Genomic DNA, 13,117 nt, shown 5'->3' with positions numbered 1-13,117 from the left:
GTCTTAGCCGAATTTTGTTAAAAGTAACATTGTGGTAGTACTGATATCTCGTAGTAGTAAAGGCGGCTCGTTTTGGTTTTGGTTCTTCTGTTCCACCGATCGACCGAAAGCCTCGGAGGTCCAACGTTGTTGCCTTCTGAACGCACGGACCAAGAAGCACCGAAAATGCCGTCATCACTCTAAGGCCAGAGATAAACTCCCGTTGCGACATGCCAAATCTTACTCGCCTCGTTTTGCTTCAACTCTCCTCTTGACAGCCATGATACATGGCTTGTCTGCTCTTCACCGAGCACATGCACAAAACGTCACACTGCGATTGCTGACGTCAGCCACTTGCCCCACGCGCTTGTACCAAGCACAGCTTGCGCGCCGCCTGCAGACACAAGCATGGGAACCATTGCGCCCTCCGAACCCTGCCGACCTGCCCAAACCCAGGCAGCGCAAAATCAAGCCCCCTTTTACTCGTCGAAAATGGGTGCGTCGACTCGCTGCTGTCTCCGCACTGCTCGGCGCAGGGTGGGCAGTTGACCGACAGTTCAATGCCTCGTCCATCACTCGCAGCTTGCGCACATTCAAAGTCGGCCTCTTGATTGGAATCGACTACAAGATCAATTTCCGTGCGCACCCACCACTTGCAAATAGTATCGAGGATCTCCATGCCAGGAATGCGACGAGGATCTTTGATCTTCTGCGATACAATGGCGGGCTGTATCTGAAGATTGGACAGGCCATTGCTATGCAGAGTGCCATCCTCCCGCCACAGTTCCAGAAGATGTTTCAGCAAATGTTTGACGATGCGCCGCAGAACGAGTGGTGGGAGGTGGAGCAGGTCATACAGGAAGACTTTGGCAAGAGCGTTGAGGAGGTTTTTGGCATTGGCTTCACTAAGCAAGATGGCCGAGGTATCATGGAGAAGACTGCTCGAGCTAGTGCAAGTGTTGCCCAGGTCCATTGGGCAAGGCTGGCAGATGGAAGAGAAGTAGCCATCAAGATCCAGAAGCGAGAGATTGCACAACAGGTCGGATGGGATCTCTGGGCTTTCAAGGTTGTCTCCAAAGTATATACATGGTGGTTCGGAATCCCTGTCTATACCCTCGTGCCATACATATCAGAGCGCCTGATGCTAGAAACGGATTTTGAAAATGAGGCAAACAACGCTGTAGAGATGAAGAGACTGGTGTCTGGAGAGCCAAGACTCAATGGACGAGTTTACATACCCACCGTTTACCGCGAACTTTCCAGCAAGCGAGTTATGACAGCCGAGTGGATAGAGGGAGTCAGGTTATGGGACAAGGAGGGCATTACAAACAACTGGAAAGGAGGATGGCGTCGCGGCAGCCCAGGTGCAGGCGGGGAACAACTACCGCCTATCCCACAAGATGCGCCGGTGGACACTAATGCTCCAGAAGATGCTACAAGGCATGATTTCTTCAAGCCGGATCGCAGCTACTGGCGGGGCAAGGACGGAAAGGGCGGTCTAGGCGTCTCTCTGAAGTCTACAATGAATACCATTGTAGATCTTTTTTCGGCGCAAATGTTCTTATGGGGAACTGTGCACTGTGACCCGCATCCAGGTAACGTTTTCGTTCGCCGCCTCCCCAACGGACAACCCGAAGTTGTCCTCATCGACCACGGTCTGTACATTCGCATGGATCCCAAGTTCCGCCTTCAATATGCCACGTTCTGGAAATCACTATTGGCTTTCGACAATGATAAAATCGAGGAGATTGTTAGCAGCTGGGGCGTCAAACATGCCGACATTTTCGCCTCTGCAACGCTCATGCGCCCATACGAAGGCGGTGACAAGAGCGTAGCTGAAGTCCTCAAATCCGAACGCAAGGGCAAAGACCAAGCCGAGCGCGCTTTTGAAATGCAAGCCAAAGGACGCGATGCAATCAAGCTTATCCTTGGCGACGACGCCAAATTCCCGCGTGAACTTCTCTTCATCGGGCGCAACCTGCGTATCGTTCAGGGTAATAATCAGTTTCTCGGCTCTCCAGTCAATCGGATCAAGATCACTGGCTTGTGGGCTAGCAGAGCCCTAATCGAGAGCAAGGATCTGGGTGTGGGTGAACGTTGGAAGAACTGGGTTCAGCATCTGCGATTTCGTTTTGTACTGGCGCTCAGCGATGCAGTCTTCTTCTGGAGCAAGATCAAGCAGCTGATTGGCGTGGGTCGAGGCATGGAAGATGACATTGAGGCGCATATGCGCGTTATGGCCAAGGACTTTGGTGTCGAGTTGAACCACGGTGTGTTTGAGGGATAGACGGTCATGGAGATTTGTATGAATAGATGGATGATAATAGCCGCTCTTCTAAAATTATACTTGTTTCATAGAATACATGTCTCTGAATGCGAGCCTCAGCAGTGTATGCAATGTAACCGTTTCGAGCTGTCCACCACCATTACAAACGTCCAAGCTCGTGATGACGCGCCTCATGAATGTGCCGAGGTAAGTCGCAGAAGACGGTCAGACACCACCTTTCCACTGCAATACCACTACAACGCCCATAGCCATCTCATCTCCCATAGGGTGCTCCGCTCTCCCCTCCTCTCACGTTTCTCAACCAAACTTTCCGTCGCTTTGCTCCACTTTCGACGCGTCCACGCGTTTTGCCGAACCTCGGCCACAACGATTCGATTCGCTTGATTCTTGCGGGGAAAGCAGCGGGGATTACTATTCAATCGGGGGGTTATCACCATCATCACGTTTCCAAAGATCAAAGGGAAATCTCCACCTTTCCCATAACCGCTTTGAGATAGACTCGCTTCGTGGATCTTGAACCAGTAGAAGAAAACAATCGACTATTCATCATGTCTTCCTCCCAATACTCGGATATCATATTCGAAATCCGCAACCAAATCGGCATAATCAAGGTACTACCACTTTTCTCCATTTTCTCCATCTACACGCATCTTTATTCTTGGATATAAACATGATTGACACCTATCCAAGTTCAACCGCCCGAAAGCGCTCAACTCCTTCGGCGGCAACATCATCCCCGAAGTCATTGCCGCGCTGCGCGTCCTCAATGAGCATCCAGATACCATCTTCACCGTTTTAACGGGCGAAGGCCGGTTTTTCTCGGCGGGCGCGGATGTCAAGGCTGTTGCCGGGGTGGGTGGACAGGCATTTAAGAATGAGGCCGAGAACAAGTTGGTGCAGTTGGGGAGGTTTACTTATGGTAAGTTTACTGAATCCGATATCAAGAATCAGTAGTCGATCTAACACGTGTATTTAGCAACTGAACTTCTACGCTCAATGATTGATCACAAGAAGGTTTTCATCCTTGCGCTCAACGGCCCTGCTGTCGGTGGCGGTGCAGCATGGTTCCCTGGTATCGCAGATATAGTACTTGCTTCATCGACTGCATGGCTCCAATGCCCCTTTTCTGCTCTCGGCCTTGTGCCTGAGAACGGATCTGCGCTGTCCTTTGCCCAGCACATGGGCATCCACCGTGCAAACGACTTTCTCATGTTTGGTCGCAAGCTCACTGCGCAAGAACTGCTTGATGCAGGCCTGTACAACTATGTCTGGGACGCGACGGGCGACGAATTTCAAAACAAGGTTGTAGATTTCTTGGAGGAGCAGTTGAAGGTGAATGATGGCAAGAGCATGATTGAGATGAAGCGGTTGCAGAATGCGCCCATTAGAGATGCGAGGATGATGGCGGTCGTCAATTCGATTGATGCGCTTGCGGAGCGGTTCGTCGAGGGTGCGCCAATGAAGAGGTTTGAAGTGAAGAGGAGAGAGTTGGAGGAGAAGAGCAAGGCTAAGGCGAAGATTTAGAGTGCAGAGTCTGGGTGGGATTGATAGATGGATTGGCGGAAGTTCGTATTACGTTTTGAAAGACGACACAAATTACACGAATAGATTTGAGCTTTTTTTTAGAATCTGGAACAGGCTTAGACCGTGTTTTGGAGATACATCCTAGTACATTTGAACGGTGATACAAAAATCTCCGATAATGGTCGTGTACCACCAGACGGCGCCCCACTTTAACCTCCAACCCCCTGTCAAATCCGCATCTTTCCGACATCGCGTCAAGTCACCTCGGGAGAACATATACCCAAGGTACATAAGTATTCGAATCCTGCCATACAAACAGCAGCCTGTCAGACTCAGAATCCTTGGTTCAGAACCCTTGATTGAACAATACCATCATAATGGCACCAAACTGGGACAGACTTATCCGCTTCATTGCGACAGACGGCCGCGAGCTGCGGGGTCAACCAATCCTCCCCTCTGCGGACTTTGATATCGGGACGACAACCGAGGAAACAGGCCTAAAGGCCAAAGTTATCGACGTAAAAAACAACGACATCTTCGACCCAGCGACAAAAGTCACAGATGAGGAAGTGACTGTGAAGAAGCTTCTCGGTCCCGTGACACAGGATGAAGTCCCAATCATCCGATGCATAGGACTGAACTTCATCAAGCACAGTGCGTTCTCTCGTTATTCCAAGAAAAAACCACCCATGAAACCACCCACTGATTACTTGAGCAAAAATAGTCCAAGAAGGAGGCCGCACACTTCCCCCCTTCCCCTCCACCTTCATCAAAGCAAACACCTGCTTAACCGACCACAACGCCCCGATCGTCATCCCCAAAATCGCCCAGGACAACCAAGCCGACTACGAAGGCGAACTCTGCTTCATCATCTCCCGCGACGCAAAAGACGTCTCCGAAGCCGACGCCTTCAACTACATCGGCGGCTACCTCTCCGGCAACGACGTCTCGAGCCGCAAACTCCAGCGCGACCCCCTCCTCGCTGGCACCGTCCCGCAATGGAACTTCTCAAAGGGCTTCGACACGTACGCGCCTCTCGGCCCGCAAATCGTCAGCACGGCCGTTATCCCCGATCCCAGTGTTTTGCAGCTGCAGACGCGGGTGAATGGCGAATTGCGCCAGGATTCCGGCATCGATGATTTGTGCTTCAAGATTCCGACGCTCGTGGCGTATTGCAGTCAGGGGACTACGCTGAAGAAAGGCACCGTGTTTATGACGGGCACGTGTGCGGGTGTGGGGTATGCGATGGCGACGCCGCAGTTTTTGAAGCCGGGGGATGTGGTTGAGGTCAGTGTGAAGCCGCATGTTGGGACACTGAAGAATGTGGTTGAGTTTGCTTGATTTGTCATGTTTCGACCATTTTTTCCGGATATCGAGCAGTGTTCACTTTTGAAGAGAAAGAACCGTAGTGAAACAAAAAAAAACAATGAAATCTTGTCGAATCACAACCTCAGAGTGCAGTGATGACTTCACTGGTGTACTGTAAACCTGCAAACGTTCAACCCGCAGAGCCAAGGAGGGGAACCTGTCATTATGGCCTATCGCCTCTTCAAGCCAAGACAGTTCCAGGCAAAAAAAAACCGACAATTTACCAAATACCTAAACAAGCCCTAGGGTGACCTTCTCCCGGATCGAGCCAACGTCCCGGCGTGCTAGAATACCCATTACATCGTCTACCCATGCGACATACTGCGGGCTGGCATATTCGACAGAACATGCAGGGATTACGACCATGTGTAATACGGATCTTTTGCAGTCAGTTCGGAAACACTAAGTAGTCTAAATTTACTGGTAATTTATTCATAACAGGAGACAAGCGCGTCTTCCCTGCTTTCACTTCTTCCCTTGATAAATGTTCATAAAACAGTTTTTAAGCATCTTAAAGAATCTTCAATAGTACATAGTTGTATAGTAAGAAGTCATAGAACTCGTAGGAAAAAAAAACTCAATAGAAGAGACCGCGAATAGCTATTGAATGGTATAGTGTGGGAAGGACGTTTTTGGTATAGAAAACTGAATAATCTGGTATTTGTTACTTGGCCAGGGACCCCAACACGTTCTGTCGTATATGCCAACCCGCAGTATGCTGTACGACAGGGCGTACGATGAACCGCACATTTTAGTTCTAATCCCAACATCGGCGTACATACGGGAATGAACAAGGGCGCAATTTCCCGGTCAGTGACCCACGGCGAGAGTAACTTGTCCCTAAGATCGTCACTGTCCAGTTCCTGCAGGGCGTTCGCCAACCAAAAGATCTGCGCTGTAAAGCATAGGACCGAGACGGAATGCCTTACAGGTGGCTGTATGCAATACGAGGACAAGCACACCCGAGCGGTAGAGCGTGCTCTTGAACGTGAAGCGGACCGACTCTTCGCAACGGCGGTCCCAGAACCGTTCTTTAGCGAACAAAGCAAAATCGTCGAGATTCCAGCATACCATACACACCGAGAATTATGAGAAGCACGATTTGGCATGATGGCTTCGATCGATGACCCATCTCACAGGCTTTTCCCAGAGCGTATGCGCTGACCAACGGCACAGCCAACCCAGCCGGTCATACGCGCATACTTGCGTATGTACAAGTTTGCACATTCCTTGCACTATGCTACAATCATGCCATACATACACACACACTTTCTCTCGCCCACCGACGGGGGCGCAACCTACAATTGGAACACCGAAGCCGATGGCAGACACCCCTTGCCAAAGCCGTTGGCAATCGTAGGGGTGTCCCCATATCACATTACGCCCATCATCCAACAAAGCGGATAATACTAGTAAGTCAGTAACCTTTAAAAAAAAAAGGTCCCCACAAAATGAAGGGAAGGCTGGGGCGCACGCCCAGTAATAGCAAGGCTAGGATTCTTGGGAACAGAAAAAGGCTTGTTGATCGTCGCCCGGGTCCCCCGTGTCGCGTGCGGGTGTGACCCACCCCTCCCCCCCGAAAAGCTGCAAAGTTCCTAGTACGTAGGTAGGAACCAACCACATCCCTTCCTACGAGAGAGCGTTTTATGTCGTTTAGCACTGTTGTCCTTTCCCCCCACCCGCTCCTAACCTGTTTTGGGGGGTTGTTCGCACCAGGTTGACGATGCGGAAACAGGTTTTTTTTTTTTTTTTTTGCCCTGCATGCCCGGGAGTCTGTTTGTCTGTGCGGTCGTATATGTAAAGTACGTAGTTTGGGTTTGCTTTGATGACGCTCGCCGCCCGCCGTCGCCGCACTTTGAAAAGTTACCACGGCGGCGGGCGGCGAGCGTACAAGTTTGCTTGCAAGAGACACATGTCAAAATCCTTTCTTCTTTGTTCGGTACGTGACTTTTTGGAAGGATGGCGTTTTTTTTTTCGGGGGCGGCATTTGGGGGGGAGGCTGTGTTGGAGATGAGCTGAATATTACGTGTTATGCGCGTGTGAGTGCGTATATTATGTACACATGGAGTCACCAAGCAAGCCATGTCGAGATCCTTCGCCGGGGTAACCCTCTCGAAGTAGCAAGCCGTAGTCACAAGAACTTGCAGAGGGCACTTATGATACAGAATCCCAGAAAATGGAAAATCGCGCAAGCTTGCAGGGGGGGAGCTTAGTCTGCCGTTTAAGATGGTGGCTATGGCGGGCATTCGAAAATCGCTCATGACTAACCACCAACAGTTTGGACTCGACCATCTTACCGGAGTAGCAACAATGCCGTGGCATTTGCTGTCGTGCAATGTGACAGCCGGCTCTACCTAGGCACTCCCCTGCACCGCTTCTTTCGCTCCTTTTTTCTATCAAATGCGGTGAGGTATTTGTGCGTCCAATCGCGCCGAATGGGCCCAGGAAACAGGGCCTCAAGCGTGTCATTTGTCGTTGCTGGTATGCGGCTATGTCATGCTTGGTGCTTGTAATCATACACGCGGGCTCGAACAAGGACATGCAAGACAGGCAAGAGAAGCGCCCGTTGCGAGCCTGGAGCCTTACCTTTGAGGCCCCACGGCGGGATACTACTGTTAGTAGAATAGAAAAACGAAAGAGCAAGCTATCCCGATGCTGGGGCTGGCTGGTTGCATCATATATAAAATAAGCCCTTGACATAAATGACCGAAGCCATTGCTTGACTGAATACGTTCCCTCTTCTTCCCTTCACCTGTCCATTGTCATCTCTGAGAGCCAGCCAGCCACCCAACCGCGTTCTCTGTCTCTCATATGGACAACGAAGAGAAAGGAATTCCCCGTGTTCGATTTGGGGAGCTCAACCATCCCGCCGAAGCAGATGGATACGTGACACACGACCGGCGCCATGAGCGGCCATTGTCAAGACGGTCCAGCGTGGGCAGCATGTCTATTCGCAGCGCTGGCGGAGCCCGTACGGTTCAGCCAGAAACTGCTCTGCCCATTGCCTACCGCACACTGTCCATTGAGGTTGACGAGCGTCAACTTGAGAAACAGGCCGAAACGAAAAAGGCAAAGGAGAAAGCAGCAGTCGGTGATTACGACCTTTTTTTTTCTTTCGACTCGTCTTGTGTACAAGTATACTGACCCTGCATTGCAGATGTTGCGGGCCTGGAATGGCATACTCTTGCCGTCCCCGACCTGTGCCAGCGTCTGTCTGTCAACACTGAGCGCGGTCTCTCCGACGACGACGTCAGGCGACTCAGGAACCAGTATGGTCCAAACAAGATTACTCCTCCTCCCTCTGGACTCGTGGGCAAGCTGATCGGATACTTCTTTGGCGGTTTCGGAAGTATCCTGGTCATTGCGGGTATCCTGGTATTCATCTCCTGGAAACCATTGGGCTCTCCCCCCGCGACCGCCAACTTGGCGCTTGCCTGTGTTTTGATTGCTGTTTGGCTCATTCAAGCGGGATTCAACGCGTGGCAGGATTGGTCGACGAGCAAGGTTATGGCTTCCATTGGTACTATGCTTCCAGATCAGTGTATCGTGATTCGCGGCGGCTCGCAGACGAGCATTTCAGCTCAGGACTTGGTTCCCGGAGACGTCATCATCATCAAGCAGGGCAACAAGCTTCCTGCAGATGTTCGTTTTATTGAAGTCTCTGGAGATGCCATGTTCGATCGCGCTATTCTTACGGGTAAGTTGTTGTCTGTGTGCATCTGAATGACAGAGACTAACGCCTCGCAGGCGAATCCGAGCCAGTGAATGCCACCGTCAACCAAACTGAAGACAATTACCTCGAAACAAACAACATCGGCATGCAAGGAACACACTGTGTTTCTGGTAGCTGTGTGGGTGTTTGTGTGGCGACTGGTGACGATACGATCTTCGGCCGCATCGCAAAGCTCACTTCTAACCCCACGACTGGCATGACCCCCCTACAAAAGGAGATTTGGCACTTTGTCCTCATTATTTCCGCCTTTATCTTCTGCGTTGTGGTTTTTATCATCATTCTCTGGTAAGCTTGTCTGGTTTGGTCATCGTATGAAGGATCTATACTTACACAGTTCAGGGCCGCTTGGCTGCGAAAAGCACATCCCGAATGGATCAATGTGCCCCAGCTCATCGTCAGTTGCGTTTCTGCGGCTGTTGCTTGTACGAGTACCTTGAAATTTATATGCTCTGAACGCACACTGACTCTAGTTTGTGCCTAGTCATCCCTGAGGGTCTCCCCATTGCGCTCACTACGAGCTTGACCATCGTTGCCAACATGATGCGCAAGAACAAGATTCTCTGCAAGTCGCTCAAGACGGTCGAAACACTGGGCTCTGTCTCCGTCATCTGCTCTGACAAAACCGGTACTCTGACCAAGAACAAGATGGTGGTCACCGATGTGTGTTCCGTGGATAAAACGTACACTGTCGATGAAGCGCTCAGAGAAATGGCTGCGGCTGCGTTCATAACTGATGGCACAGTACCAAGGCCTGCCGCTGTCGACCAGATCCGCGTCATTGGTGGTCTCTGTAACTCTGGCGAATTCGACGCCGCGACCATGCACTTGCCTATTGCTGATCGCAAGATCAACGGCGACGCAACGGACCAAGCTATTCTCCGACTGTCTGAGTCCTTTGGCTCAGTCAGTGAGCTCAGGAACCAGTGGAAAAAGACTTTTGAGATTGCCTTCAACAGCAAGAACAAGTTCATGGTTAGAATCATGGTCGCTGGTGATCAGCCCAGCACCAGCAGCGTCGGTACCCTCCTCGTCAAGGGCGCCCCAGATATCCTCCTGCCCCGCTGTGAACTTGCTCTGAACGAGCAAGGCGAAGAAGTCGTCATGTCGGATCTCAAACGCCAGTGGATCGAAGGTGTCAAGGACGACTGGTCGCGCCAGGGCAAACGTGTCATCCTTCTCGCCCGCAAGCCCACCATGGTTGCCACCTCCGGAGCCCAAGAAAAAGACGTCCTCGCCTCGATCCGCGACGGTCTTACATTCGTAGGCATTGTCGGCATCGTTGACCCTCCTCGTGACGAAATCTCAGATGTCGTGCGCATCCTCCGTGGCGCCTCGATCCGCATCTTCATGGTTACCGGCGACTTCAAACTCACTGCGCAAGCAATTGCCGAGGAGTGCGGCATCATTTCCAACTCGTCCATAGTCGATGATATCTCTGCTTTGGATCGCTACGGAAATTCCGTTGGCAAGACGAAGCAGGCGATTGTCTTGAGTGGTTCCGAGCTGATTACGCTCAACGAGGCTCAGTGGGATCAGCTCTGTGCATACCAGGAGATTGTGTTTGCAAGGACTACGCCCGAGCAGAAGCTTCGTATCGTCAAAGAGTTCCAGGCTAGAGAGAACGTTGTAGGCATGACGGGTGATGGCGTCAACGACGCTCCCTCGCTCAAAGCTGCTGATATTGGTATCGCTATGGGCGGTGGCTCTGACATTGCCATTGAGGCTTCCGACATGGTTCTTCTCGACTCATTTGCCGCTGTTGTCGAAGCAGTCAAGTACGGACGTCTTGTTTTCGACAACCTTAAGAAGACTATTGTGTACTTGCTGCCAGCCGGTAGTTTCAGTGAGCTCTGGCCTGTCGTTACCAACGTTGTCTTTGGTATCCCGCAGATTCTGTCTTCCTTTCTCATGGTAACTAACACAAATTCGCAGTTTGAAGTACACAAGCTAATGTTCACTAGATCATCATCTGCTGTCTCACCGACTGCGCCGCCGCCGTCACACTTGCATACGAGAAGCCCGAAGCCGACGTGCTGGTTCGTCCACCCCGCAACATCAAAAAGGACAAACTCGTCAACGCTCGCCTCATCTTCCATGCATACTTTTTCGTCGGTCTCCTACAATGTTTCCTCGCCTTCACAATGAGTTACTGGTGGATCGAGCGCAACGGCATTCCCTTCACGGCCATGTGGCTCAAGTTTGGAAATTACGATCCAAAATACAGCCCAGAGCTTATCACCAAACTCACAAACGAGGCGTCTAGTATCTACTTTGTCACTCTGGTCGTCATGTACGTTTTTTTCCAGTCACATTCCATTTTCAAGACCAAAAGGCTAACATTGGATAACAGGCAACTTTTCAATCTCCTCGCAACACGTACCCGCCGCCTCAGCATCTTCCAGCAACCCCCTATTTTCAACAAGACGACTCAGGTACGCATCTCCATCCCCTCCTTTTCTTTCTTGTCCAAGAAAAACTAACACACCCTTCAGAACCTCTCTCTTTTCCCCGCCATGATCTTCGCCATTGTAGTCGCCTTCATCTTCCTGTACATTCCTTCTCTGCAAAGAGTCATTAGCACCACCACTGTCCCCGTAGAGCACTGGTTTCTGCCCGCGGCGTTTGGCGCCGGCTTGCTGCTTCTCGATGAAGCGCGAAAGTATTGCGTGCGTAATTGGCCGAACGGCTTTCTTGCGAAGATTGCTTGGTAAATACAAGTGCGAAAGTTTCGCATGCGTAACCCGCTTGCAAGCATTTTTTTAATAGATATAAACAAGTTAAACAATATTACATGTGAAAGTAGTAGCTGAATAATGGCCGGATTGTGATAATCGCAACTGTGCGTTGGAGAATATAGCTGCAGCGCCTGCCCCCCGAACTGGGCAAAGAGCAAATCATGAGTGATTTTGGGTTGCGGTGATTTAGTAGACGTCAAGTAGCTGTCGGTTGTTTGTTAGATGTTCTGTTGGAGTGCTTTGCGAGCTGGATGGGGGTGAATGAACACGCTGTTGTCGTCTTGCCTATGTACCAGGCACTGCCCGTCTCCGTACCCCATGGGAGGTGTTTATAGGCGTTGAGTCAATTAGTCAACTTAGCAAGGAGCAGTGTAGGTGCTCAGCGAGGAAGAGTAAGAGTGACGTCGGGTTGTTGTGGTTGGTGATTATCTGGTAGGCGTCGGGTGGCTGTCGGATGCCCTGTCGGATCGTTGTTGGCAGAAGTAGTCGGAGGGGACTGTCGGATGTTCCGACCAATCGACGGCCGTCGCTCCCACCCCCCTGTCCAGCGACGGCTGTCGATTGGTCCTTCTCCCCTGTCGAGCGACACCAATCGACGGCCGTCGCTCGACCCCCTGACCAGCGACGGCTGTCGATTGGCCTACTCACCCCCCTGCTCAGCGACGGTTGTCGATTGGTGTCGCTCGCCCCGCCACGATTAGTCATACAAGTTAGCCACTCTTGGAAAGTGGGGTGGAGCGACACCAATCGACAGCCGTCGCTCGACCCCCCTGTTCAGCGACGGCCGTCGATTGGTGTCGCTCGCTAGGTGGGGGAGTTTTAGACAAGCAGGCCAATCGACAGCCGTCGCTCTACCCCCCTGCTCAGCGACATCCGTCGATTGGTGTCGGTCGGCAGGGGGGTGCGAGCGACGGCTGTCGATTGGTGTCGCTCGTCCCACATACCAAATTTGGCTAAAACTGTGGCTAGAACTGTGGCTGACGAGCGACACCAATCGACGGCTGTCGCTCGTCAGCCACAGAAGCTAGCCACTGTCGCTCATGAGCGGTATGAATTAATTCACTGTCCGTCCAAGCCAACACCACAGCTGGTGCTCCCCTCGCTGGATAAAGCGTCTGCTCGGTATTCGGTGAACGACAAGCAAAATATGCGCTTGACAAAGTTGATCAATCTCACTCTACGAACTTGGTGGCTGAGAAGGGTAAGCGATTGCTTTCAATGGACAAACTGCCATGCTACCTTTCAACAACGCCCATTATTGAGTTTCGCCCATCTACGATATCTCATCTGCTAACATCTAGAGCTGCCCATGGTGCTTTCGATCAGCAGGCATACTATGATTTTCTCGCCCAGATACTATCTGGGATCTCCACATATACAAATGCCCCACTTCCTCAAATGACGTGCCACATGATGGCATTCACCGCCCACTGAATCCACTGCCTGTATTGACAGTGCTATTTAGAGGCTGTCGGACCCAGAAGCCTCATG

General features: G+C 51.4%; 3 protein-coding genes across 3 annotated transcripts; all 3 read left to right on the top strand.

Moving 5' to 3' along the window:
* The first annotated feature begins 237 nt into the window (after positions 1-237).
* On the top strand, positions 238-3,892 carry PSV08DRAFT_410583 (uncharacterized protein). Its single transcript, XM_014228428.2, has 5 exons — positions 238-2,249; positions 2,338-2,452; positions 2,515-2,533; positions 2,957-3,185; positions 3,243-3,892. The coding sequence occupies exons 1-5, from the start codon at positions 260-262 to the stop codon at positions 3,788-3,790; spliced, it is 2,901 nt and encodes a 966-aa protein (XP_014083903.1). The 5' UTR covers positions 238-259; the 3' UTR covers positions 3,791-3,892.
* A 208-nt stretch (positions 3,893-4,100) lies between these two features.
* PSV08DRAFT_309202 (uncharacterized protein) lies at positions 4,101-5,286 on the top strand. The gene is made up of 2 exons (XM_014228427.2): positions 4,101-4,444; positions 4,515-5,286. Exons 1-2 carry the CDS (start codon positions 4,168-4,170, stop codon positions 5,129-5,131), a joined length of 894 nt encoding a protein of 297 aa, XP_014083902.1. The 5' UTR covers positions 4,101-4,167; the 3' UTR covers positions 5,132-5,286.
* Positions 5,287-7,969: 2,683 nt separating this feature from the next.
* On the top strand, positions 7,970-11,699 carry PSV08DRAFT_402895 (uncharacterized protein; the record flags this gene model as incomplete). Its single annotated transcript, XM_014228426.2, has 8 exons — positions 7,970-8,249; positions 8,316-8,855; positions 8,906-9,176; positions 9,231-9,313; positions 9,373-10,802; positions 10,853-11,181; positions 11,242-11,323; positions 11,384-11,699. 8 exons carry the CDS (start codon positions 7,970-7,972, stop codon positions 11,600-11,602), a joined length of 3,234 nt encoding a protein of 1,077 aa, XP_014083901.1. The 3' UTR covers positions 11,603-11,699.
* Positions 11,700-13,117: the final 1,418 nt, after the last annotated feature.

Source organism: Bipolaris maydis (assembly GCF_028858645.1).
Source record: "Bipolaris maydis strain C4 unplaced genomic scaffold PSV08scaffold_9, whole genome shotgun sequence".
NCBI lineage: Eukaryota > Fungi > Ascomycota > Dothideomycetes > Pleosporales > Pleosporaceae > Bipolaris > Bipolaris maydis.
The sequence above is the reverse complement of the archived record's forward strand: the minus strand, read 5'-3'. Positions and strand labels throughout refer to the sequence as shown.